Source organism: Protopterus annectens, chromosome 1.part1, assembly GCF_019279795.1.
Source record: "Protopterus annectens isolate FY-2018-M chromosome 1.part1, PAN1.0, whole genome shotgun sequence".
NCBI lineage: Eukaryota > Metazoa > Chordata > Ceratodontiformes > Protopteridae > Protopterus > Protopterus annectens.
Window position 1 is genome coordinate 1,112,812,161 of NC_056726.1, and position 25,255 is coordinate 1,112,837,415.

Consider the following 25,255-nt stretch of genomic DNA (forward strand, 5'->3'; position numbering starts at 1 on the left):
AATATCTCTTAAGTTCTATTAAGAGCTAATAATTTCAGGATACATTTGATGGATATAAAGTCGTTTAAGCCTGGATATGCACTAGCATTAGTCCTAATTTGCCACATTAGCTCATCTAACTCTAAAGTTAGTTGCCATGGACCACCTCTTGGGTCTGGTTTTCTTTGATGCAGAATAATAAATTTGAAATTGTGGTTACTGTGCTCCAATATGTGCTTAGCTAATGCGTTATTAGTGTCCTGCTTAAAAATGGCATATTTATGCTCATAAATCCTTTGCTTTATTTTTCTTTCTGTTTTACCTATGTAAAAAGCGTTGCATTGTTGACATAGTGCTGCATATACAACGCCTTTGCTCTCACAGTTATATCTTTTATTGATCTTATGTCTTACTTCATTAATAACGACCTCTTTACTAACTAGAATAGAACAATGAGTACATGCACCACATTTGTACATTCCTTTAAATAAACTGGAATAGGGTTCATGTTTTTTCTCCAACAGCATTTTCAAATTGCTGTTTCTTCTATATGTAATTTTTAATTCAGGACCTAGTTTGTTATGTAATGTTGTATCTTCAAAAATTATTCTCCAATTTTTGTTCATAATATGCCTGATATATTTGTGGTCGCTAGAAAAAGTACACAAGAAACTGTTATTGTGACTTTCGACCATAGCAAAAGCAGGTTCAAACAGTTTTGCTTCCAAAGTTTGCATATTATTGACAGTTGTGTTTAGCAAGGGATTAAAATGTCCTGAAGTTCTGTTATTTCTAACTTCTTCCCTAATGCTAACAATCATTCTTAAAGGATATCCTCTATTTACAAACATATTTTCCAAATTATCACATTCCTGTTCGAAATAAGTTGATGTTGTAATCATCCTAGCTGCCCTGACCATCTGCCCTTTTACAACTGCCTTTTTCTGATGAAAAGGGTGACAACTACTAAAGTGTAAAAAGGCATTAGAATATGTAGGTTTTCTATAGATCTTACTAATGTATCTAGAATTCAATCTATCCTTAACAAGTAGGATGTCCAAAAATTAATGCTATTTTCTTCTAAGGTGAATGTGAATTGCAAAAAATCTGTTAGACTCGTGATGTTGGTTATAAAAGAGGCCACCAGTGCTTCTGGTCCTTTCCAAATTAGAAACATGTCATCTTGGTACCTAGTGTACCATGAGACATGTTCCTTGAACATTGGGTGTTTAAACAATAAGGTCTTTTCCCAATGTGCCATAATTACATTCTCAAAGGTTCCCCCACAGGGTGAACCCATTGCTACTCCTGATTTTTGCAAAAACAATTCTTCCTCAAACATCATGTAGTTATTGGACAACACTACTTCTAATAATGTTTCTATTAAGTAAATGGTGTTGTCCGTGGCTTTTTTGGAAATTAAATAATCTCTAACCCATTCCATTCCTAAATGTTGCGGAATGACGGTGTAGAGGTCCTTAACATCTATTGTTAAGAACCATGATTGTTCTTGATATTCAACTTGGTTCATATTGTGCAAAAAGCTCCATGAATCTTTGCAAATTTGGGTTTCAGATTCAATAAATGGTTTAAGTAGTTTATCAACATGTTTTGCACAAGCAAATGTTACAGAACCCCTCCCGCCCACTATTGGCCTGAATGGTGGATTGCTAATGGACTTGTGTAACTTAGGAACCCCAAAAAGGTAAGGTACCTTAGGTGCAATCATTTGTAAATATTGGTAAAGATCCAAATCGATATATTCTTCTAAAAACAGGTCTTCCAAGATGTTCTTAATTCTATTGTAAGCTGAATTAAGTTCATTTAATGAAATCTTAACGTAAACATCTGTATTTAAAAGTTTGGACATGGCTTTGTTGTAATCATCTTGGTTCATTAAGACTAACCCTCCACCTTTGTCGGGTTTCATTGCTCGTATTTGACAAAATTGTAATAAACTAGCAATTTCATGTTCGATCATCTCAAAATTACTGTTACTATTTTGATTTGTGCCACCACTGGAATTCTTGTAAAGGTCTCTAAAATCCATTTCACACATTCTTTCAAACAGGCCTAAAGTAGGGTGGGTGACTGGATGAAATACACTAGACACCCTACTAGTATTAACTAAAGATGTGGTGTTACCTATTAACACATGTAAGTTCAGTTTACGAACAAATAATTTTAAATCTATAATGGTTTTAACTAAATTCATCTTCCTAGTAGGGACAAAAGACAGACCTTTTGAAAAAAAGTCTACCCAGTCCTGTTTGATGTCCAATTCTGTGAAATTATACACGTTAAAATCGCCCCCAGTACTTGTGAGTATTACTGGGTGGGGGCCTGTCTCGAAGTTGTTCATTATCTCTTCCTCTGCCTCCTTTTGTTCTTGGCCATGTATTGTTTCTTTTGGGGTTGATTGTTGTTCTGGGATCCATTGCGGCCCCTATGAAAAACCTGTTGTCCTCCATTAGTATTGTTTTCATACTGGTCAATCAGGTTTGAGTTGTTATTGTGACTATTATTGACGTTCCGTTGTTGGTTAGTGTTATTAGTCATCTCCATATTTCTGTTGTTTCTATTACTGTTAATTCTTTCACTGCGCCTAGGAAGTTGTGTTTCTGGTACTGCACAAGAGGTACCATTAGTGTCAGCTCCGTTTACGTCAAGGTCTATGTTGTTTGGATCTACAATTAGGTTTGTTTGGTTCGAACTCCTGGAATGAAAGGCTGGAGGCCTCGGATATGCTTTTTTATTAGCATAATCTGAAACATCCCGTGCAATTTTCTTCTTTTTATTCGCTAACAGCTTGATAATTGTAGCTTCAATGCTAGAAAAAATACGGGCATAGTCATATTTATATCTTGAAAACTCTTCATGGGTTTTTATGATATGTTCTAGAATCTCTAAATCAGCCTTCAAGTCACCTATTTCGGTGTTGTATTGAAGAATCAATCTATTAATAAACTCCGCTCCTTGCCTGTCAAACATGTTTAAAAGTTCTTGGTGAAAAAGTGAATTATCAATTAAACCTGTAGGGTACCGCCATTGGCGCAAGCCTTTAGGCACAATCTTTTTCTCTAGATTTTCTGTTAAATATGCAACCTCTAATTGGAGTTTTCTACAACGGAACAGTTTATAATCAAAGTTATTAATGTCATTAGCTAAAGTACTTACTGTGGGCATACTCTGCTGTTGCTGCCCTGCTTGAGTCTCAAGTGAAAAAAAGTTATTATTGTCCAGAAATGAATTAATGGAAGGTAAATTACCATCTTGTTGAATTACTTCCCCATTCACAGGGCGCCTTCCTACTAGTTGTAAGTTTTTTGAAAGTGGATGCGGTTTTTAAAGTAGATGTGCTTTTAAGCTGCTGCTGTATATATTTGCGTATAATAGTGACACGCTTGAGCAAATGTTGATGTAAAGATGAGCCCATTTATAATGTTAAAATGCATTTATTATTTATTTTTACCTCTTACAGGTTCAGGGCTTTGTTAAACACATGTTGAAAGCAAATACAGTTCTTAATAGAACACCGACATATGCGCATACATTTTATTAAACACACACAAATAGATGTAATGAATTCCAGGTGGTTTAGTGTAATTAATAGAAGGAAGTGACGTGTATTAATGATTTTTAAATGTATTAAAAGTGGTGCATTCGTTACTAATTCATTTGTATTCTGAAGAAGGTGGTACATTGTTCCCACCGAAAGCGTTTTTATAACACTACTAAAAGATTTATCGCTCAATAAACCTGGTGGCTATCTTCTATTGGATTCGTTCGTTTCTTTCTTTTTACTTATACTGCTTTTTGTTAGGATATCGCACAACAACACCACCACACTTCAATAGATGAACAACCAGGATCTAAATGAAACACAAATCTTCCAGTAAAAACTGTTTTAATTCTAGCACTCAGTGAAAATACCTTCTTGGAATACAAATCACATCAAACATCAAACTTATATACACACTATACATCAATTACATAATTAATTAACTAATTAAACTGTTTATCCCTTAAAGCAAACTTCTCCAATTCAGTTCCCCATTAAGTCCCATAGGGACCAATGTATTAAACATCAATACAAAAACAATTAATCTGTTCTAGAATGCTGCCCTTCAGCAATGAATAATCAATATTGTTCCAAAAATCTTAACCAGAACATCCTCTTCATTTCTCCCACAGAAAACATATTACAAGGGCAACTTAAAATATAAATTACCGCCTTAGACTCACATTAAAATCTATCCTTAGGAGTAAAATAAATATTATTAATACATTCAAAACAATTGATAATGTATGGCCAAACTGGCCATCTCCCACATTTAATTGTGCCTGTTTCTATCAACATTCTAGGTACTGGTAAATCTGGTAAAGCAAATAATCCATGGACTAACATGTCCCTTACACTTCTACCTCTCACATATGATCTAGAGAGATGTCTTGGCAAAACATTTGCCAAATATTTATCATGCAACAAAAAATTCCAATAATGCTCCAACATCTCAAATATAGAGACAAAGTAAATCTGTTGTATTTGATTTAATTTCAATTCCTTCATTTCATGTATTATTTTATTTCTCTTAATTTATTTCCATTCTTATAATACACCCTATGTATTGCCTCCTTTACCATATCTGGACTGTTTTTGATACTTTTCTGTAAAAAAAAAAAATACTGCAAGCCTCTTTCCTACCTTTCCTGTAACTAGTGTTCCAGATACAGATTTGCTGTATCCAGGACTGTATGTAAGCTTCTGAGCCTCCCCAAGCCTTTCTGTGTTGGGGGAAGCCTTCTAGCTTATCAGTGGGAGTGGTAAGCACTAGGTAACCTGTCTGCCACATAAGGAGTGGTTCTGGCCCAGAAATTGTAGTTATTGGCCGTTTGGGCAATCTTCCATCTCTCTCAACTTTCTGATTTGAAAGCCTGCATTTGCACTTGTTTCTGTCCTGTAACTCATCTAGTGCAGATACAGATTCTTAGTTTTAGCACTTAAATTTGCTTATTCATGCTCAGCACTTGTTCAGAACTTGTAAGCACTAAATAAGCTATTAATTACTATAGCACTCAAACTTCCTCATTACCTAGAGGAAAACAGTTTTTGTACTTACTTTTCTCACTTGCTTAGAGAAAAACAGCTCTTATACTCACTTTCCTCACTTATCTAGAGGAAAATAGTTTTTTATTCAGGCATGTCCAAGGGTCAGCTCTTAGTGTTCTCTCGTCTATCTGATGAATCTGGGCATCTTGGAGCAATGTAGAAATTGCCTCATGTACACAGACAACACTCTCCTCCTACCACCCAACACTACAACCTCTGAGAGATGCACTTATCTAGCCAAACTGGAGGTAAAACTCTCTCCAATCAAGACTGAACCTGACAGTCACGAGGAGAAGGTAAACATTTGCACCACACCACACTCATCACATAGTCTCACTAAATCTATACCACCAAAATCCACACATAGTAACACAAAAACATTCGCGGAGGCTCTCAATAATAATCTGTCTAAGAAACAGAGACCTCCAAAGCAGAAATGCAAGCAACCTCCGTCCCCCAACACAACCCAAATGACACATAGCCCATAGACTCAGTGTGACACTCAACCACAGCCAATAAGGCAAAACAATGTACCCAACACACTAGTCATAGGTGACTCTATAGTCAGGCACACTGATGTCCCACTCACCAGGCTAAACAAGGAGAAGGTTACTGTCAGCTGCCTGTTGGGTGCCAGTAATCGCCACATAACCCATGCACTCAGGTCACTCCACAAGTACAAATATGACTCTGTCATTGTTCATGTTGGTGTGAATGACCTGAGATGTACCTCCCTGGACTACATGAAAAGAGACATGGAAGAGCTCTCTGATCTTGTAGCCCAGGCAGGTATGACCCTAGCCTTGAGTAGCATCCTGCCATCGCCCACAATGATACCGCAGTACAAGGACAAAATGATTGACTTCAACAATTGGCTAAGCTTCTGGTGTCATTCTAAGGGGATCCAGTATCTGTCTGCTTGGGATGACATGGTCGACAGACCACGATGCTTTGCCACAGATGGCCTGCACCTGTCGCCCCTGGGTATTATGGATACTGGGTAAGGCTCTTGCTGCCCCTATAGTGCCTTTTTTAGGCAGGGTTCAAATAACAAATTCACCACCATAACAGGAACAGGCAAGCAAAAACTGAGGGTAATGCTAATCAATGCTAGAAGTCTAAATCTCAAAATGCACTCACTCGAGGCACTCCTTAAAATGGAGAATATCGATATCTGTGCAGTGACTGAGATCTGGTTCAAGGCTCCAGAGAGCACCCCTGTACTACCAGGCTATAACTCATACCACACTTTTTGGCCATGTAACCTGGACCGAACACCAAAGGCGGAGGTGTGTCCATATTCATTAAGGATATCCACACCTCCAGGCTAGTTGCTCAGCATAATGCATCCAAGGTTATCCAAGTGCAACTAACTCTGGGCAAAACTGCAATCCAAATTGTAGCTTGCTACAGATCCCCCACCATGCCCCAGGATTCCCACTCCTCTTTTCTTGATGTACTGGAAAATATTAGGGTTCAACCAAACACTCTAATAATGGGCAACTTCAACTACCCCACCATTAACTGGGAAAACTACTCGTGTACCAACTCCTTAGCTCAACACTTTCTGGAATTCATAAACTCCAGTGCCCTAGATCAACTTATCCACACCCTGACCAGGGGCAACAATATCCTAGACCTAATCATTACCAACATGAGTGACCGGTGTTCCACACCTGAAGTCAGCTCCTCGTTCGTCCCGATCTGACCATAAGCTTATCACCCTTGATATCCACCCCCCTCCCCCAATTAAGGAAAACAAAGTAAAACATTTCTCCAAAGTCAACTTCATGCTTCTTAAGACAGAAGTGGTGAACTTCATGGCACCCATGCAGATGGACAATGCAGTTACAACTGCTGAATCCTACACAAATGCACTCTATAAGCACTTACACAAGTTCATGGATCGTGCTATCCTCCAAAAAAAGGAAGCCAGTGTGGTGGTCCCCTGCCATAAACAAACTGTGCAACAAAAGGAAGAAACTGTTGCAAAAGAGAGTAAAATCCCATGAGTGGAGTAGCTCCCTGATCAGCCTTAGTAAGAAGCTGAGATCCCTTATAAGATCCTCCAAAGCTAGCTACGAAAAAAAATCGCAACTAAATCCAAGGACAACCACAAAGAATTCTATAGCTATGTCAGGAATCTAGATGGCAACACCCAGATCTCCTCTGAGTTACAGCACAAAGGCACGAAAATTACAGAATCAACTGTTATTGCCAACATCCTGGCAGATAGGTTCAGTGCTAACTTTACCCCCCTCTCACCCCCTAAAGGGCCCATATCTATACAGGAAGAATGGAGAGTTCCTGTAATCACAACTACGCAGGTAAAAGCTGCACTCTCTAAAGCCAAAAACACAGCATCCATGGGACCGGACAACATCCCAAGCTGTGTTTTAAATGAACTTCAGAACAAACTTGCTTCCCACTTAAGCACCATGTTCAATAATAGCCTCGCATCAGGCTTTGTGCCCACTGAATGGTGCACAGCAACACCACTGATCCCGGGAACTATTGACCTATTAGCCTGATGAGCCTGGTCTGCAAGGCCATGAAACGTATCATCATGGAACTCATAAACAAAGACATTGGTAACCTTCAAACTCTGGATCCCACCCAGTTTGGGTTTGTGAAAGGCAGATCATGCGTCCCGAACCTGATCGATTTCTTTGAGGCAGTCACCAAAGCCGTGAATGAGGGTAAGATGGTTCACACAGCCTATCTTAACTTGCCAAGGCTTTCAACACCATTCCCCATTCTGGAATTATAGCTAAACTCACTAAACTAGGTATGAATCCCTACATCACAAGATGGGTTGCCAACTGGCTCACTGACAGAACCCACACTGTAAAAGTTGCAGACTCCAAATCCGACCTCAAAGCAGTGACAAGTGGAGTACCACAGGGTTCCGTCCTGGGACCTCTCCTATTTGGTATCTACTTCTCTGAAGTACAGGCTAACACAGAAGGCCTCTGGCTAATGAAGTTCACAGATGACTGCAAACTAGGAGCCATAGTCAAATCCCCAAATGATGCGGACATCCTACAGAAGGGCCTTACTGAGACAGATGCCTGGTGTCAGAGCCATGGCCTCAAGCTCAATGCTAAAAAGTGCAGTGTCATCCCCTTTGGTAAAAACTCTGTACCCATGAACTACCACATAAGCAGCAATCTACTTAACACCAAATGCGTGATAAGAGACCTTGGGACCCAGGTGATAGTCACATCACCGCAGCAGTCAGGAAGTCCTTCTACGTGGCACACCTCATCATAAAAGGGTTCTCATCCAGGAAAAAAGAGGTCATTGTTCCCCTCTACTCGACACTCATTAGACCCATTATAGAGTACAATGCCCCTTTTGGAATGTACCTCACAAGACATCTGCAGTAGTTGGAAAGCCCACAGAAGTACCTCACAAAGGGGATTACTGGCCTCAAACAAATGCCCTACACTGACCACCTCAAAAAACTCCAGCTTTATTCCGTAGCATATCGCCTACTCTGAGGTGATCTCTGCCTAACATATAAAGCTATGTCAAACCCAGAGCTGTTGGACATGCTACACCTAAAGAAATCCCAATCCCTCCAAGCTACATGCTCTAAGGACCTAAACCTTGTCACCACAATAAACAGGACATGCTGAAGGTTAGATTCCTGTCCCAGAGAATTCCTATACTCTGGAACAAGCTACCCCACCTATGTCAAGCAAAGTTCTTCATTAGCACTCTTCAAGAAAAATCTTGATGAGTGGATGGGAAATAGGAAATACACCCTGGGGATCACTTCTGTGTCTCTGCTCGACAGTGACACAGGAAAATAACTTTCTTGGGTGGTGTAAGCCATGGTATCTTGTATCTACTTATGAACCTATGAACCTATAACCTCTCTTTATAAACATATCTGCCAATTTGAAAATTTCATTCTTTAAAAGATCTTCCTTATTACAAATTCTTGACAGCCTTAATAATTCATTATAGTGAAGGCAGCTATTGTATGGGGTGGATGGCAACTAGATACATGTAAAACTGGTTACCATCAGTAAATTTTCTATGTACTCCTGTTACGATGGAACCGTCTTCCTTGCCCTCTAACTCCAAATCCAAAAAATGCACCTTATTTCCTTGTTGTAAACCATCAAAACTGAGGTCAAATGGGTTCTGCTGCATCTCTAATATAAACTCATTAACCTTTTCTGCCCCTCCTTCACATACAAAAATTAAATCATCTATGTAACGAAAATAATTCTTGCCATGTTGTTTTATGAATTCCTGTCTAAACAAGAACATTATTTCAAAAAAAGACATAAAGAGGTTGGCATACATGGGGGAAAATTGTGCCCAAATGGCAGTCCCCTGTTTCTGTCTATACATTTTTTTATTATTAAGAAAGAAATTATTCTGCAAACAGAAATCTACCATCTCTGTTATAAAAGTAGAAAGAGGATTATCCCCTAAAAAATATGATATGGCAGATAAACCATCACAATGTTTAATAGATGTGTAAAGACTTTTCACATCAACACAATCCAGTACATCTCCCTCTTCCACTCAATACCAGCAATTTTTGCTAAAAAATCAAAACTGTCCTGTATATAGGAAAATGTTTTTTTTACACAAGGAGCGGTAGTCCATATTATGTAAAAAATAGTTACAGGCCGATACAATCGGTCTTCTTGGGGGCTCTCTTAAATTTTTGTGGATTTTTGGCAAACAAACAAATATCACTAATTTTTTTTATTATTACCTGCCAATTTAATTTCCACATCCTTCTTTGAGAAGTAGCTCAAACGTAGACCCTTCTGTAACAATTTATCATATTTTCCCATTGCTCTAGTAAGGCATGACTTTTCACTATTCTCATATACGTCTTGATTATTTAAATGTTCCATACACATCCTATGATACTGTATGGCATTCATTACAACAATTAGATTACCTTTGTCTGCTGGTTTAATTACTAGGTCTTTGTTATTTTTAAGCTCTACCATTCTTTGTAAGTTAAATTATAAGCAATAGATTTTTTATTTTCTAATACTTTCTCACATATATTACCTCCTTCAAAATTAACTATTGAGTTGAAATGGGAGATACTCTGGTTCTGGAAAGGAGGCATACATTTACTAACTACTAAGATACTAGAGGTATTAAGTAAACAATAAGCATTACATTTAAACATTTCATCATCATCACATTGCTGCTCACTATCTTCATTGCATGAAAACAAGCTTTCATCAGAAAATTCTTCAATTAAATTCATTTCACTATCATTCAAACTTGCTTTGTTAGAGAAAAAACATTTTAAATGTAATTTATGGACAAACTTAAAAATTTCTTGTTTAAAAACATGCGTCCGTGGTATAACCGTTGGGATGAACTTAAAGCCTAAATTTAAAACTGTATACTATTCTTGTGTTAAATTGCAGTTAGATAAATTCACTACATTTAAAATAACATCATTATGTGCATTACATGTTGAATTATTATAAATTTCTTACTATTGTACTGTCCATTTCTATAGTCCCTGTTGTAAAAGCCATTTGGATTATAGTCATTATTCCTGCTCCGTTTCTAACCCTGCCATTGTTGTCCTTCCTGGTTCCGAAAACTATTTTGATGCTCAAATGGTTGCTGTGGATGTGGTAAAGGTGGATAGTCCTCTTCAAAATTCTCTGTAGTATCGCTTAGACCTGAACCATCCGAAGAAGCAAACGACACTGAAAACCTTTGCTTCTTGTCACCATATTGCTTCCGTGGTTTGTCTCTGCGCTGATTGGTTGATGTTACGAAAGCTCATCCCCCCCTCATAGTCATTGACGTCTCTCACCAATTTCTTCTTTTTGTAGTTAACCAATTCAGCTTTCAGTGCGCTTAGTTTAGTATTAATTTTACTCAGAAAATTATTCACATTCACTGCCCCAATAGAGTTGGTAATAGTATTAGACAAAGTTACCAACTCTTGTTTTAGCTTTTTATGTTTTAATTCATCTGTTTATAGCAATATCTGTTGCCACTCCATTACACATTTATGTGAGGCTGCCAACCAACGGCCCTTGCACTGCTTGTCTGCAGGACAGCACTCATCAAATGGAGTACTTGGGTTTTTGACAAAACGGAGACCCCTTGGAGTAATGTCCAGCTCAATATACCTCTTCAGGCCCAAAATATTATAGTGCACATGGGTCTCTTTCTCTAGCAGTTTTTCAAATTTATTGCAGTTCTCTTTTCTCCACCAGAATGGTGGTCAGAGTTTGTCCCACTGCCATAAATGGATTAACATTGCATTTAGCTCTCTCACTAACAAATGTTTCAAATAAAGGTCCCAAATTTTTAGTTAATGTTCCAGTATCCTGGTTTGGACCTATAGCTGCTTGAGAATTCATGTAATGCTCCATTGTTCTTTGGGATGCCATCAAGGATCCCAAACCACCAAATGCTTCCAATGAAGAAACAGATTCATCCCTTAACACTCGGGGAATATCCACATTTGGATCCGAAGACACGACCGAATATAGCACAACACCACCACCACACTTCAATAGATGAACAACCAGGCTCCAAATGAAACACAAATCTTCCAGTAAAAACTATGCCCTATGGGACTTAATGGGGAACTGAATTGGAGAAGTTTGCTTTAAGGGATAAACAGTTTAATTAGTTAATTAATTATGCAATTGATGTACAGTGTGTATATAAGTTTGATGTTTGATGAGATTTGTATTCCAAGAAAGTGTTTTCACTGAGGCAGTAGAATTAAAACAGTTTTTACTGAAAGATTTGTGCTTTTTGTTAGGAGTTTAAATCACAAACTACGCTCAATGGAGGCACTTCTTACTTGGGAAGATGTTGATGTTTGTGCCATGAAATGTTATAATGCCTTCCACATGTTCAGGACATGAAATGAAAATGAAATAATCAAAGGAGGAGGTGCATCCATCTTCATAAAGACAACTGCACCACAAGACAGATTCAGCAGTATGACTCCCTAAGAGCTAACACAAGTCCAACTAACTGTAGGAGAAACCCCCTCCATGTCATTGATAGCTACAGGTCCACTAAAATGAACCATGAAAACCTCACAGTGCCTTTTTGGACCTACTTGAGTCACTCATAATACAGCCAAATACCCTAGGCATGGGTAACTTTAACTATCCTTCCATCGATTGGGATACATATATGATCTCAAACATGTCCACTCTAAGGCTTCTGCACTTTGTAAACATAAATGCTCTGGAACAGTTAGTCTGCACCCCTACAAATGACTAGAATGTCCTTGACCTAGTACTCAAACACATGGGAGATTGCTGCACCAGCCCATGTGTGAGACCCTCCCTGGTAAAGTCTGACCATAAATCAGTCATTTTCAATGTAACAATCATACCTGCCCCCTTAGGATCTAAAATGGGGAAAATTCTCTGCAAAGCAAACTATAGCCTCCTAAGTGATGGCATATATAGTTTCAAACCTACTGCCTCCACTGACATTAAAGGCTCTTATATGGAGGTGTACACAAATGCCCTGAATAAATACTTTTACAAGTGTATAGACTTAACTGTACCAGAATGGATCAAAATTTCTTATGAAAAAAAGCCACCCTGGTGGACATATAGCATAAATAGATTATACAACAACAGAAAGAAACTGATATCCAGGAATAAGAGGGAATGGTCTCAGCAGAACAGCACCCTCCATAACTTGAGCAAGCAAATTAGAAATTTTGTAAAGTCCTCTAAATCTAATTATGAAACTAGATTACTATCCATAGCTAAGGATAATCACAACACATTCTTTATCTATATCTGTAATGTAAAAGGGAAGGCCCGGCTTTGCACCAAATTCAGAGAGGACAGTATAATTTATACTGAACTAGAGGACATAGCCAACCTGTTAGTAGACAGATTTGGTAACAATTTTACACCCCCTATTTTCACTGATCATACCCCATGGCCTACTTGTCAACAGTTCTCTACCTATTATCTCTGAATAACCGGATATAACCACACTCAGCAATGCCAAAAACACAACCTATATGGGACCAGATAACATTCTAGGCTGCTTACTAAACAGTCTATAGCAAGAGTTAGCAGAAACACTGGGTACTCTCTTCAACAACAGTTTAAGTACTGGCTTTGCCCCGACAGAGAGGAAAACAGCAACCATAATACCCTTGCACAGAGTGGGTCCCTCAACCAACCCAGGTAAATATATACCTATAAGCCTGACCAGCCTTGTCTATAAGGACATGGAGAAAATCATCTTGGACATTATCAACAAGGACATTGGTGACCTTCAAACCCATCACCTGACCCACTCTGGCTTTGTCAAGTGCAGATCATGCTTGTTAAACCTAGTGGAATTCTTCAAGTGTGTCACCAAAGCCCTGGATGAAGGCAAATCAGCACATACTGCCCATCTTGACTTGCTCAAGGGCTTTAACACAATCCCCCACTGAGGCAACATTGTGGAATTCACCATCCTGGGGATTAACCCATACATCATTAAATGGGTAGCCAACTGGCTCACCAACAGAATGCATACAGTCATAGGTGGGAATTCCACCTCTGTCAGCAGACCTGTTACCAATGGAGTCTTATGAGGATCTGTGTTGGGTCCCCTACTGTTTGAAATGCATTCCTCAGAAAATCGGGCAGAAAAAGATGGCCTGTGGCTCAACAAGTTTGCTGATGACTACAAACTGGGAGCAATTACTGAATTCCCAAATGATGTTAACATAGTAGAAAATGTGCTTGCATGCATAAATGGTTGTTGCCAAAGCTACAGATTTACAGTTAACCCAAAATAATGCACGAGTCAAAGTCAAAAGTAAACTTTATTGTCATACAGATCAACACAGAGGAAAAAGTGTGTATCACTTCATGAAATTTCGATACTCAGGCTTGTACCATAAGAATGACACTTTACAGAAGGAAGATAGATTAAACTAATAAAAATTTAAGTAGTAAAAATAAAAATCAAAATAAGATACTAAAAATAAAGTAAAATATTGAAAGCTTTTTTTTACAGCAGAAACAAAACAAATACAAAAACAACAGGAACAGAAGACTCAGTAGAAATGTAAGGATATATAAAAAAACAATACTATAAATAAATAAAAGAGGCACGTATGTAAAAGTTGCCCACCACAAATATATGCCATACACTTACTGTTTGCAGTTTTCATAGTGCAGATAGAGATTTATAAAGTGAGCTATGCAGAGAGTTATGTAAATAACAGACATATTGCACATACATAATGTTTTACTCATTTAGCAGGTTAGGTTATAGGTTTGTTGTTCAGCAGTCTGATAGTCTGTGGGAAGAAGCTGTTATGGAATCTGGATGTCCTGCAGCTAATGCTTCTGTAGTGCTTCCTTGTTGGCAGGAGTTTGGGCAGTCCATAAGCCAGATGGTGTATATTCCTCAATATTTTTCAGACTCTACAATAGCATTGATTTGAATATATCTCCTGTAGGACTATTATCCCTTTGGGCAAAGCAGAAGTGCATGCAAATTGCACTATTAATAATACCCTCCTATGTTCTAACTCAATGGTAGAGATTTGGGAATGCAGGTTGATGGCAACCTCACCTTAGATCATCATGTGTCCACAGTGATAATGAAGGCCCTTTACGTTACACACATCATAAGTGAGGGCAGAGCATCAAAGACTAATGATGTTATAACTCCACTGTACTCTTCACTAATCAGACTAGTAATAGAGTACAATGCTGCCTTTTTCATGTAGATCTCCAGATACCTGCAGCAGCTGGAGAGGCCTCAGTGGTTTCTCACTAAGAAAATCCAGGGACTTCCAACACATTACCTACATGGACAGACTGAAGGCCCTGTCACTGTACTCTATTGTATAGACTGCTGACAGGCAACTTGTGGCTGAACTACAGAGCATTCTTGAACCCTGCCTTAATGGAAATGCTGCACCTCTGCAAATCACATGGGACAAGAGTAATTCACTCTATGGATCTTAACCCAGCCTGCAACATCAACAGGACATCCTGGAAACACAGATATGCCTCCCAGAGATTGCCAGTCTTATGGAACAAACTCACAATTAACATGAAACTGAGCTCCTCAAGGACCCTGTTTAAGTGTAACTGGTCACAATTGGATGGGAAAGCATAGATTTATCCCTGGGGTTTCACTTATGTCACTCTTAGACTTGGTCAACCAGTGCTGATCATGGATTTGCAAATATGGACAAGATATCCTGGTCTATAAGGGAACAATGGTACAACTTGGGTAGGCTTGACAAGACCCTAGGTTCATTAGCCTTGTAACCTTCTATGAACCTATGAACCTTAGGCCATTATGGTAGTAGCCTTGTATGAACCTATGCAGCCTTGCCAACATTTTTTCACATGCATGGGCTGCTGATGTCATGTACTATAAGTTCAGCTGCCATCTTGCAAAAGTCAGACTTGCACCATGATACTTGCTTTATGTACTGTGTTCTGTAGTCTGTGTACATAGATAGATAGGGGTTCTACTCTCACTGAAGTCAACTTTGTGTGCTGTTGCTCGACATTACAAAGAGACCTTTACAACAGCATGTGGGACACTGTTATTATCATATTCTCAATGGACATTGCTGTCATCAACTATATCAGATGCAATCATCCCACCAGGGCATGGTCAGACACTGGCCTGGAGACCAGGCAGATCTCACCTCATCCTGTACCAGATGACAGTGACATGGCTTTTAATTTATTAATCTATCCACATACATCATGCCATGGTTTGTAGGCCCTGTGCTATCTTCCTGAGAATGGCCTGTGGTCTCTCCAGCTGCTGCACGTGACTTTAGAGGTTCATGCAAAAGACAGCATTATACTGTATTACTGTTCTGATGAGGTTTGACTACAGTGTCATACAATCCTAAGATCGGGATATGATGACGTGACTTATGTTGTGCAGCATATGTTTTTTTCTGGAAGATCATTAAAGAGAGAAGTTAGAAAGTAATGATACACATTGCAGTTTCTGACATCAACACCCTTACATGAGCATTAACTATAATGTTGTGAAAAGTTGATGCTATCAACTGTCTAACTTTCAAATCCAATGTAAGTCAAAGGTACAATGACCAGTTCAATAACACAAATGCAGATATACTAGGCACTAAGTTAGCTATGCATCCTAAGCATCAGACACAGCTTTTGTATCCCTGAATCCAAAAGACAGAAATCAGGGATATGGCACAGTTATGATCACTTGCACAGAGTGTTGTGGGGGGAGCGGGGGCTAGACTGGCACAGAAGGTTGGTGAGTGTGTGTGTGAGCAGGAAGGGGAAGAAGGCAGACACTGGAATAAAACAACAAATGGCCACTGATACAAACTCAGTAACTGTTGTGTGTGTGTTTGTAGGGGTCCTTCAGATGAAATGAGTGTGAGTGTCTGTATGAACACAGCAAAACTCTGTGCTAGCTCTATGTCTGAGTTTGCTGGACAGATGTGAGCCATGTATGGTAGAGGTGGTAGTTCTTAGTTGTTGTCCCCGACCATGAGAACTGGTAATGCCAGATGTTGCACTGGTACATTCACTCCCACAGTCATACGCAGTGCTGCTACCTGAACATGACTGATGTCTGCTGGATGAGCTCCCTACATGGGCATTCCCAGGACCATAACCTCATGGCCTGCCACATCTAGGTGCTGACATCAGACTCACTGATGGAGTAGTGGAACTACTGCCACTATGGGAGCGTGATCAGTCACTGCCATGTTGGCTGACAGCAGATGATGTGGCTGACCTATGCCCATGAGGATGCTGTTCCGCTCCCAGCAGATGTTCCATCACAGACACTGCTCGTTCCATGACAGACACCCCTCGGTCCATCACAGATACCCCTTGTTCCAATGTATCATACATCCAATTCTGTGAACTGGCAACATGTTGGAGTCAGTCACTCATGTCAAACTATGCCACGTCCACAACCCTGAGCATTTGTCTGGAGCACCTATGAGAACATGCCTGTGCCTCCATGACTGCCCTAAACTTACATTAAGTAGCGTGGGAGGTGACATCTGCACAAGATGAAGAAGAGACAGCAGGCCCCCTCCAGACATCCTTATCTATCCTCCTGTGTGGCACCTCCCTTACAATTTGGCTATGGACAGACTCAACAGGCACTGAAGCTGCAGTAGCCACACTTCTCTGATCAACGTCCTCACCCTCCACCTATCCAATGTCTGCAGGATCAGTAGACTGGGAAGGTATAGACCTACTGGCTGTGTCTGATGGAAATGCAGGGGATGGCTATATGTCAACCTCTGTGTCAGATTCAACCTGTGCAACCTCTGACTCTGCCTCAGTTTGGCTGCAATCATCATCAGAGTCTGTGGATCCACTGACATAGGATGGCACAGGGCCCACACTCCCACTCTCATGATCACCTGTGATAAAAAGCATGAAACACAGGAATACATTAATATCTTTACTACTATAGTGCAATATATGTTAACAAACTAACATTGCTGTTTCTATTACAGAAAGTAGAGCAATATACACAACGTGCCTGAGATCAAAATCACAAACTACAATATTTCGTTAAATTGGTCAGCACTACTGACATAAAAATACTTGGCTTTCCATCTGCAGAAGATACAGTTACCCCTGTATATGTTCATTAATAGTATCTTGAACAAGAATGTGGTTGACAACTCGAAATTAAGCTTAACTGTAGCAATCTTCAATCCCCCAAAAAACAAGACGTGATACAGAATTAACTTATTAATTTCAATTGTTTTACTATACAACAGTATTCAATTGCTGAGATATCAAAGCTTACCTGGAAGCGCCTCCTAGGATGTGCTTGCTGTCTCAGAAGGTGTTGCGCCCACATCCAGAACAAGCAATCCTGCACTCTCCTGGGAGCTGCCTGGATCTCTCAGATTGGTCAGGAACTCTTCATTGAAGGTTAGTGGTGGTTCTCTAGCAGGCCCTCCCCTGGTAACCATTTGGTCATAGAATACTTCAGCTGCTCACCTCCTTGCAGATATTATCATGTCAGTGGCCCTGTGGTGCACCTGTTCTTATGCTCTGCCATGGCCTTCCATGGCACTGAAATCATGAAAGATCTGCTGCCATATTCACATCTTAAGTGCAATATCTACCTATCCCCTTTCCAGGAGAAAATCACCATGTTGTCATAACCCATCTACTAAGACTTGACTTTCCACATCAGTGAAGGGGGTGTCTCCCTAGACTGACATGCTTAAGTGACATACTTGTAGGTATCCAAAAAGACAACAGAAGTATAATAGGCATAAATATCACATAACTACAAAATAACTGTTTCTAGATAAAACAGAAAAGGTAGCCCATCAGTATTACCCACTGGCGAAACATAGAACAGTGTACAGATGTGAAATACTAACAACAGGCAGGATACAAAACAAGGAGAGTAACAAGAGCAAAATGTCCTTGCTTGTGCCAAAACAGGACGTCACTTCTGCTCCCCACCCAAATGAACACTCCATTCTTGTTTGTGCCATATCAGTAAGTGACCTCTGCTCCCCACCCAAAAGAACAGTCCATTCTTGTTTGTGCCATATCGGTAAGTGACCTCTGCTCCCCACCCAAAAGAACAGTCCATTCTTGTTTGTGCCATATCAGTAAGTGACCTCTGCTCCCCACCCAAAAGAACAGTCCATTCTTGTTTGTGCCATAACAGTAACTCATCCTTGTCCCCCCAAAGAACAGGAAAATGACCTATTCTTCTAACAAAACCTCCTTGAAATGCTAAAAGTGCTTTCAAAGGACCAGTCACTTACACATTTGTACATATTTATTACACATCATTCCATTTTCATGTATTGTCAATCATGTGTACCTCTGAAATGTCTTGACAAACAGGCCCTTGCCATCAGTACACTTCTAACTAATGCATACAGATAAAAAAGTGTAAAAGCCTTTGATTCACACTATTCTTAAATACATTCCAGCATATAAGGTATGTAGGTGACAAAATTGGAACATACCTGCTAAGGTTCGGTACTCCTATGTACAGATATATCCTGAAAAAAGCTTTTTTGCAGTCTTTCAAACATATACAACTCCCCTCACCATCAGTTTGGCTAGTTACACATTTGACTCTTTATAGTGGTGTATTATTAATGGATTGCCTCTGTCTTTGTCTTTGTTTCACAGATGCAAATTACAGCATAAGGAGTTGAACTGCATGCTAATCAACCAATCCAACACTGTGGAGCTATTCAATAAACTATAAAGCATCCTTGTAGACCACATGCTGTTTTTTCCTGTGGATGTCAAAACTTTTGGAGCCAAATGCTGCTGCTGCTACCAATAGACCTAGGCCAAGAAGGATAAGAGTTTGCAGGACATATTTAGTTTATTACAACCTACATAATGTGGAAATTGTAGAGCACTACAGGGTGGACACAGGCACATTACAGGAACTCTGCAACCTCTGCCGCACTCAACTTAGAGACAGAGCCAACTGAGAAGAACCATTCCCAGTGGAAACTAAGGGTATATGTAGCCTTTGAAATATTAGCTAAAGGTACTTTTCAAAGACCAACAGGTATCATGCTGAGGGTGTCACAGACATCAGCATCCAGGATCCTCCATCGATTCCTGGATGCTATGCTCCAACATGCCAGTGAGCACATATATTTTCTCTGTAGTTCTGAGGAGAGGGCCAGAAATATGCAACATTTCTACCAGGTAGGAGACCACCCTGCAGTACTGGGTGCACTCATGTAGAAATGAAGGAACCACCTGGGAAACAGGGTAGATACTACATTAATAGAAAGGGCTACCAGTTTATCAACTGCCAATTCATGTGTAATGCCAAGGGAATCATCTTGAACATGTCTGCTGGCAACCCTGGCAGTTACCATGACTCACATATCTGGCACACCTCCCAACTGTACCAGATGTTTGCTAGGAGATATCCCAAAGGGTCATCTACTTGGAGATGCAAGATATGCACTAGAACTGTGACTGATGACACCCATCAGAAATGCACACACACCCACAGAAGAACACCATAATGAGGCACATGCTCAGACCAGAAATGTCATAGAGCATGTGTTTAGTCTGCTTTCATGTTTCCAGTGCCTAGATACATCTGGGGGTTCCCTGCAGTACAATCAACATACATGTACAGACATCTTCACAGTATGTGCCATGCTACACAATATAATCTTGATGAAACAGCTGCAGCACGATCAGCAAATGGAAGGGGCACTCACCACCAATGCCAAGGTCACCACAGCCTCAGGCAGATGAGGAGTCAGAGGGGGAGCCACCAGCTGCTGTAGGTGTAGTCAGACATAGGCATGGTCAGCATGCCCTTGCATTGGCTAGGAGACAATGCATAGCACACTCATTCACCACCTAGGGACCTAAAACCTTCCTCCACTCACATACATATAGTAATATTGATGCCAGGTAACTCAAACAACCTTTACCTCTCCATGTATTGTCTGTGTACTACTTATGTCAGCCCTGGTCTAACACTTTGGTAACTGTTGCATCTACAAGGTAAGTCCTGAACCTGGAGTGTGTTATTTAATAATAGTATGGCATACCCTTGTATTTCATCACTTGTTACAGTAACCAAGTAAAAGGTGTGAGATTTGTACAAACATTACCCTCACTTGTGGCAGTAGAGGCTTAATGGACATATATGTATCCATTAGTAAGTCATAGGCCTCAAGCATCAAGGATTCACACAGTCATACCTCTCAAAAGTACTGATGATGACTGCACTCTCAGTTTAGCAACATACATTTGTACTAGAAAATCATTGCATAGAGAAGTTAGAAAGTAATGATGCACATTGCAGTTTCTGACTTCACGACCCTCACATGATCAAACAGGCAGGATGCAAAACAAAGAGAGTAACAAGAGCAGAATATCCTTGTTTCTGCCATAACAGTAATTCACCTTTGCCCCCTCAACAGAATAGTTGTACCCATGTATGTGCCATAATAGTAACTCACCTCTGCTCCCCCACAAAAGCACAGTCTATGTATGTTTGTGCCATACAATCTGCCCTTCAGTTATTGGCAAATGCATTTCATATTATTGCCAGTTAATATCCTCACACATTTTAAGGCCAATGATAAAGCATGGCTTACAGACCCCATGTCTCACAGTAGTGGTCAGATAACTGATGAATAAACAGAAGACACAGAAAGGTAGACAGAGTTGTATATTTGCAAGCAATAATCATAACAGGTTGTGTGATCACTAAGTGCACTATTTCCAAATATAATAATAAATCAGTTCATGGATGAGTACGAGGCTAACTGCTTTTCTGGGCCATTTTAATCCTAGCCAATTGAGAATGAAACCCTAAACCTGGTCCCATTGGTGGTTTATGGCTTGACATCAGTATAAATTCCATTGCAGCTGGTTGTGTGATGAATGACTTCAGTTCTTTGCTGCTAAGCTGCTTGTGTGGCAAAGAGGGATAAGGTACCCATCCTGTTTTCTGAAGGTACATCGGAGTGAGAGTTGAAATCCAGACCTATGTAGACATATCTCATGTCTACTAACATTTTCTTCTGCATATGTCATAGATTGCTTTTCCTCATTTCAACTATTTCTCCCTTTTCTATTTTTTTTCTTTTCTTTTCTTTTCTACTAAATAATACTAAAACCTAACAAAGAAAACACGGTTTGCAAACAAATGAATAGGAGTTTGGATGTTAATGAAACAGAACCTGTGAACTGTGCACTGCTTACTTGCATTTCCAACCTTGACAGACCTACATGTAATACTTTGTAAGTGTAAACTGACACACCCACCTGATGATGTAGCCAATCCATTCCATAAACACAAACATTGAGGAAGTGCCTACATGATGTAAACATTCCTACATGGATCCAACTTTTTTTGGGATTCAGAAATTCTTATGAGTTCAGACTTTACTTGCATCTTCACCATGCTGACAGCCCTGAATCTACATGGTACTTACTCAATTCAAAATTTTTCCATGGACATGGTAAAAAACACTGTGTACGCTTTACTGAATGCCTTCAATATCTCTGCCTAAACAGTAATGCTTATTTTTTCTCATTTTCTTATATATATATTTTTTCCATACCATAATACTCTCTTGTATTATTCTCTGAATTGCCTTCACATTTCTATAAATTTTCCCATACTTGCCTTACTCTTCCTTCATTACATTATCCTGGCATTGTTAAAAAACACATTCTATATTTCTTTTTTAAATAAAATCCGCCATTAAGACCAGTTTTTATAGAAGTCCTTCATGGTTATATGATCCTTCCATAACTGTAGTACTTCCCACTCTCCAGTTTCATCTCATAATTTCTCATTTATTCTTTTTTATTGTATTTCCTTTTTTAATGTACTCCATGTTTCCATCACCTCTATCCATATTGCTAAATGTCTGAAAAAACAGTCACAATGGTATCACAATCTACTATTCTCAAGCCTTCTGATAATGCAAAATAATCAATTTTAGATCCAGGTGCTCCCCTTCTATAACTCCATTGACATTTGTTCCACACAAATAATTTACCACATTGTATCACTTCCTGTATTTTTTACATATTTCTCCTTCTTTTTACATATTCTCCTTAAATCACAATTAAAGTCCCTTGCAATTATAATTTTCATATTAACCTAATATTTGATGAAACAGATTCTCTTTCTTTGCTAGTCAGATATTCATATAATGCTATATTATATACATATATATATATATATATATATATATATATATATAGATATATATATATATATATATATATACATACATATATATATATATATATATATATATATATATATATATATTCATATATATATATATATATATATATATATATATACATATATATATATATATATATATATATATATATATTCATATATGCTATATTTCATACAAATATATATTCCTATAATTCTATAAACATGTTCTCTCCACCTCACATTCACAAAAGTTAATCTTCCTGTCCTTAGTAATGTTGCAGCTAGTATCGCCACTGTTTTTTATACAATAAAGCCACTTCAGAACAACTTTCACTTCCTAAGTTCATTATTATATTTCCTCCTCACAATTTGTTCTGTTTGCAGTCTTTCTTCACTTGTCAGGAATCTTATATCCTTCAACATGATAACATCCACATCATAATTAGCACATCATTCCAGTATCCCTATCCTTTTTACAATGTTAACAATACTGCCCACACTTACCAAAAGTACTGTAAAATTATGTTTTCCTTCTTTTTAAGTTTAGGGAAAGTATTTTAACATTTCCATTTTCTTATTTTTACTCTTTCTCCAAATGGATATTTTTCCTGGGTTTATACACAAATAATCCTTTATTTTCAGAATCAGATTTTTCACTGGCCAGACCTTTAAAAAATATTAGTGTCAACCTCTCTTTCTCTCTGCCTGCATGCACTCTCTCTCTCGCCTCATTTTCCCCTCCATATATTTTTTCTCTTCTACAGTTTCTTCTTCATTGAGTTCACCCTCTCTCCCAGCCTGTTGTTGTCCTTCCTCACATATGTTTTCATCCTTTTCTTTATTTTTCATTATTTACTGTTTGCTCTAAATGTCCTTTTTTTCACACAACATGCATTCAGGCACACATCTTCCTGTATGTTATTTCTCCCCTCACTGGTTGCATTTTACATTGTCATAATCATTAATTAAATGAGAAAAGTCCCACAAAAGAAACATGGTTTTGGCTAGCCAGCATATCTTAGTGTCTCTGTATGATCATGCATAAAATTAACACTTGGCAAGTTTATCACCATGCTTTTTTAACAGCTTCCGACCTCAACCCTCCATTTTATAAGTTTCTGTCATCCCTGACTTTTACAATGTTGTGAACAGTTTCATACATCCTGTATGCATTTTAACATCCTCTTCTTCCAGTCAATCAGTTCAAAACTGCAAAATAACATTTTTAACATTTACGTTACTACCTGAAAACAAATAATTGTTTCACAGATAAATGTCCTTTTTGAAATTTCATCATCAATTCCTCAGTTTCATCTGACCCTGTCATTCCTAAGTACCTTTCGCAACATTCTTCCCCCAAGCCTTCAACAAATGGGCACCTGTACCACAAAAAAAGTATGCCCCATACATAGCTCTCCACTTTGTCTATGTGGCATCTTGAGATGCCTGATTTTGTCTAATAAGTCATACAACATTATTCTGTTGTCATTAATCACTAGTATGTTGACTCTGCAAAGTCATGACAATGTGTGTACAATTGTACATTTATCTTGTGAAGAAGTGGATAGATATGGTGCTCTCCCACAACCCTCCGGCAAATTCCTGTCTTCTTTCCCCTGTGTCTTTCCCTCTGCTTGCCAACCCCATTTTCACCATGGTCCTATCCAACCCTTTCCACATGTTTAATCTGATCAAAAATAGTTTCACATACAGCACACAGGGCCAGAAAAGGCCAATGGACAAGCCTTCAGCATTTGCACAGAATTTGGTATAGCACAGCAATGCTGACTGACAGTAAACGCTGTTTAACATCTTATTGCAAAAGATTTCAATTTAACCTGCAGCAGGCCTGTTACTTTTGTGCAAATATGCTTAAATATATTACACAATCGGAATACAGAGTAAAGGCAAACTAAAGGCAGCACAGTGCAACAGATAATGTAGCAGTTCTTAGGCTGTTGGATGTTGGAGTTCCTATGTGGTAGGTTGAGATAATTACCGTGTTTGTAGTCTGATGTTTTTGCATAGTATCATGGGTTCAGTTACAGCTGTATGGCAATGTATTACTTCATAACATTTCATATTCCTATTATATATTTAATTGCAAATATCTTTTTTTTCTCTTCATGTAAACATTCCCTTAACATAACACTGGAATAGTGCAGCAAGACATCATTTTCAAAACAGTGCAGAGCCAACAGGGAGACTTATGAGGCTAACCTTATCTTAGTCAGGTACACAAGTTTATGACCCTCTCCTACCCCTTATTTGAACTTATAGCAAGTGCTTTATTGTACAAAGCCTGTCAGGTTAATGACAATTTAATAAATAAGTCTAAAACCCCCGTAATGCGATGAGCAACTGTATTAAATACAGGACTGCTCAGTGTAGTATGTGTTTCTGAATACCTGTCAAAGTCTATGCTAGGAAATAAAATACATTATTGTACAGCAC

The 25,255-nt window shown here is 38.8% G+C and overlaps 1 protein-coding gene across 1 annotated transcript in view; it reads left to right on the forward strand.

Moving 5' to 3' along the window:
* LOC122815564 (vomeronasal type-2 receptor 26-like) overlaps positions 1 to 25,255 on the forward strand; it is a 134,360-nt gene that overhangs the window by 99,220 nt on the left and 9,885 nt on the right. Inside the window, exon 4 of the mRNA XM_044088166.1 lies at positions 9,683 to 9,688. Coding sequence (XP_043944101.1) covers positions 9,683 to 9,688 — 6 coding nt within the window. The remainder of the gene's footprint in view (positions 1 to 9,682; positions 9,689 to 25,255) is intronic.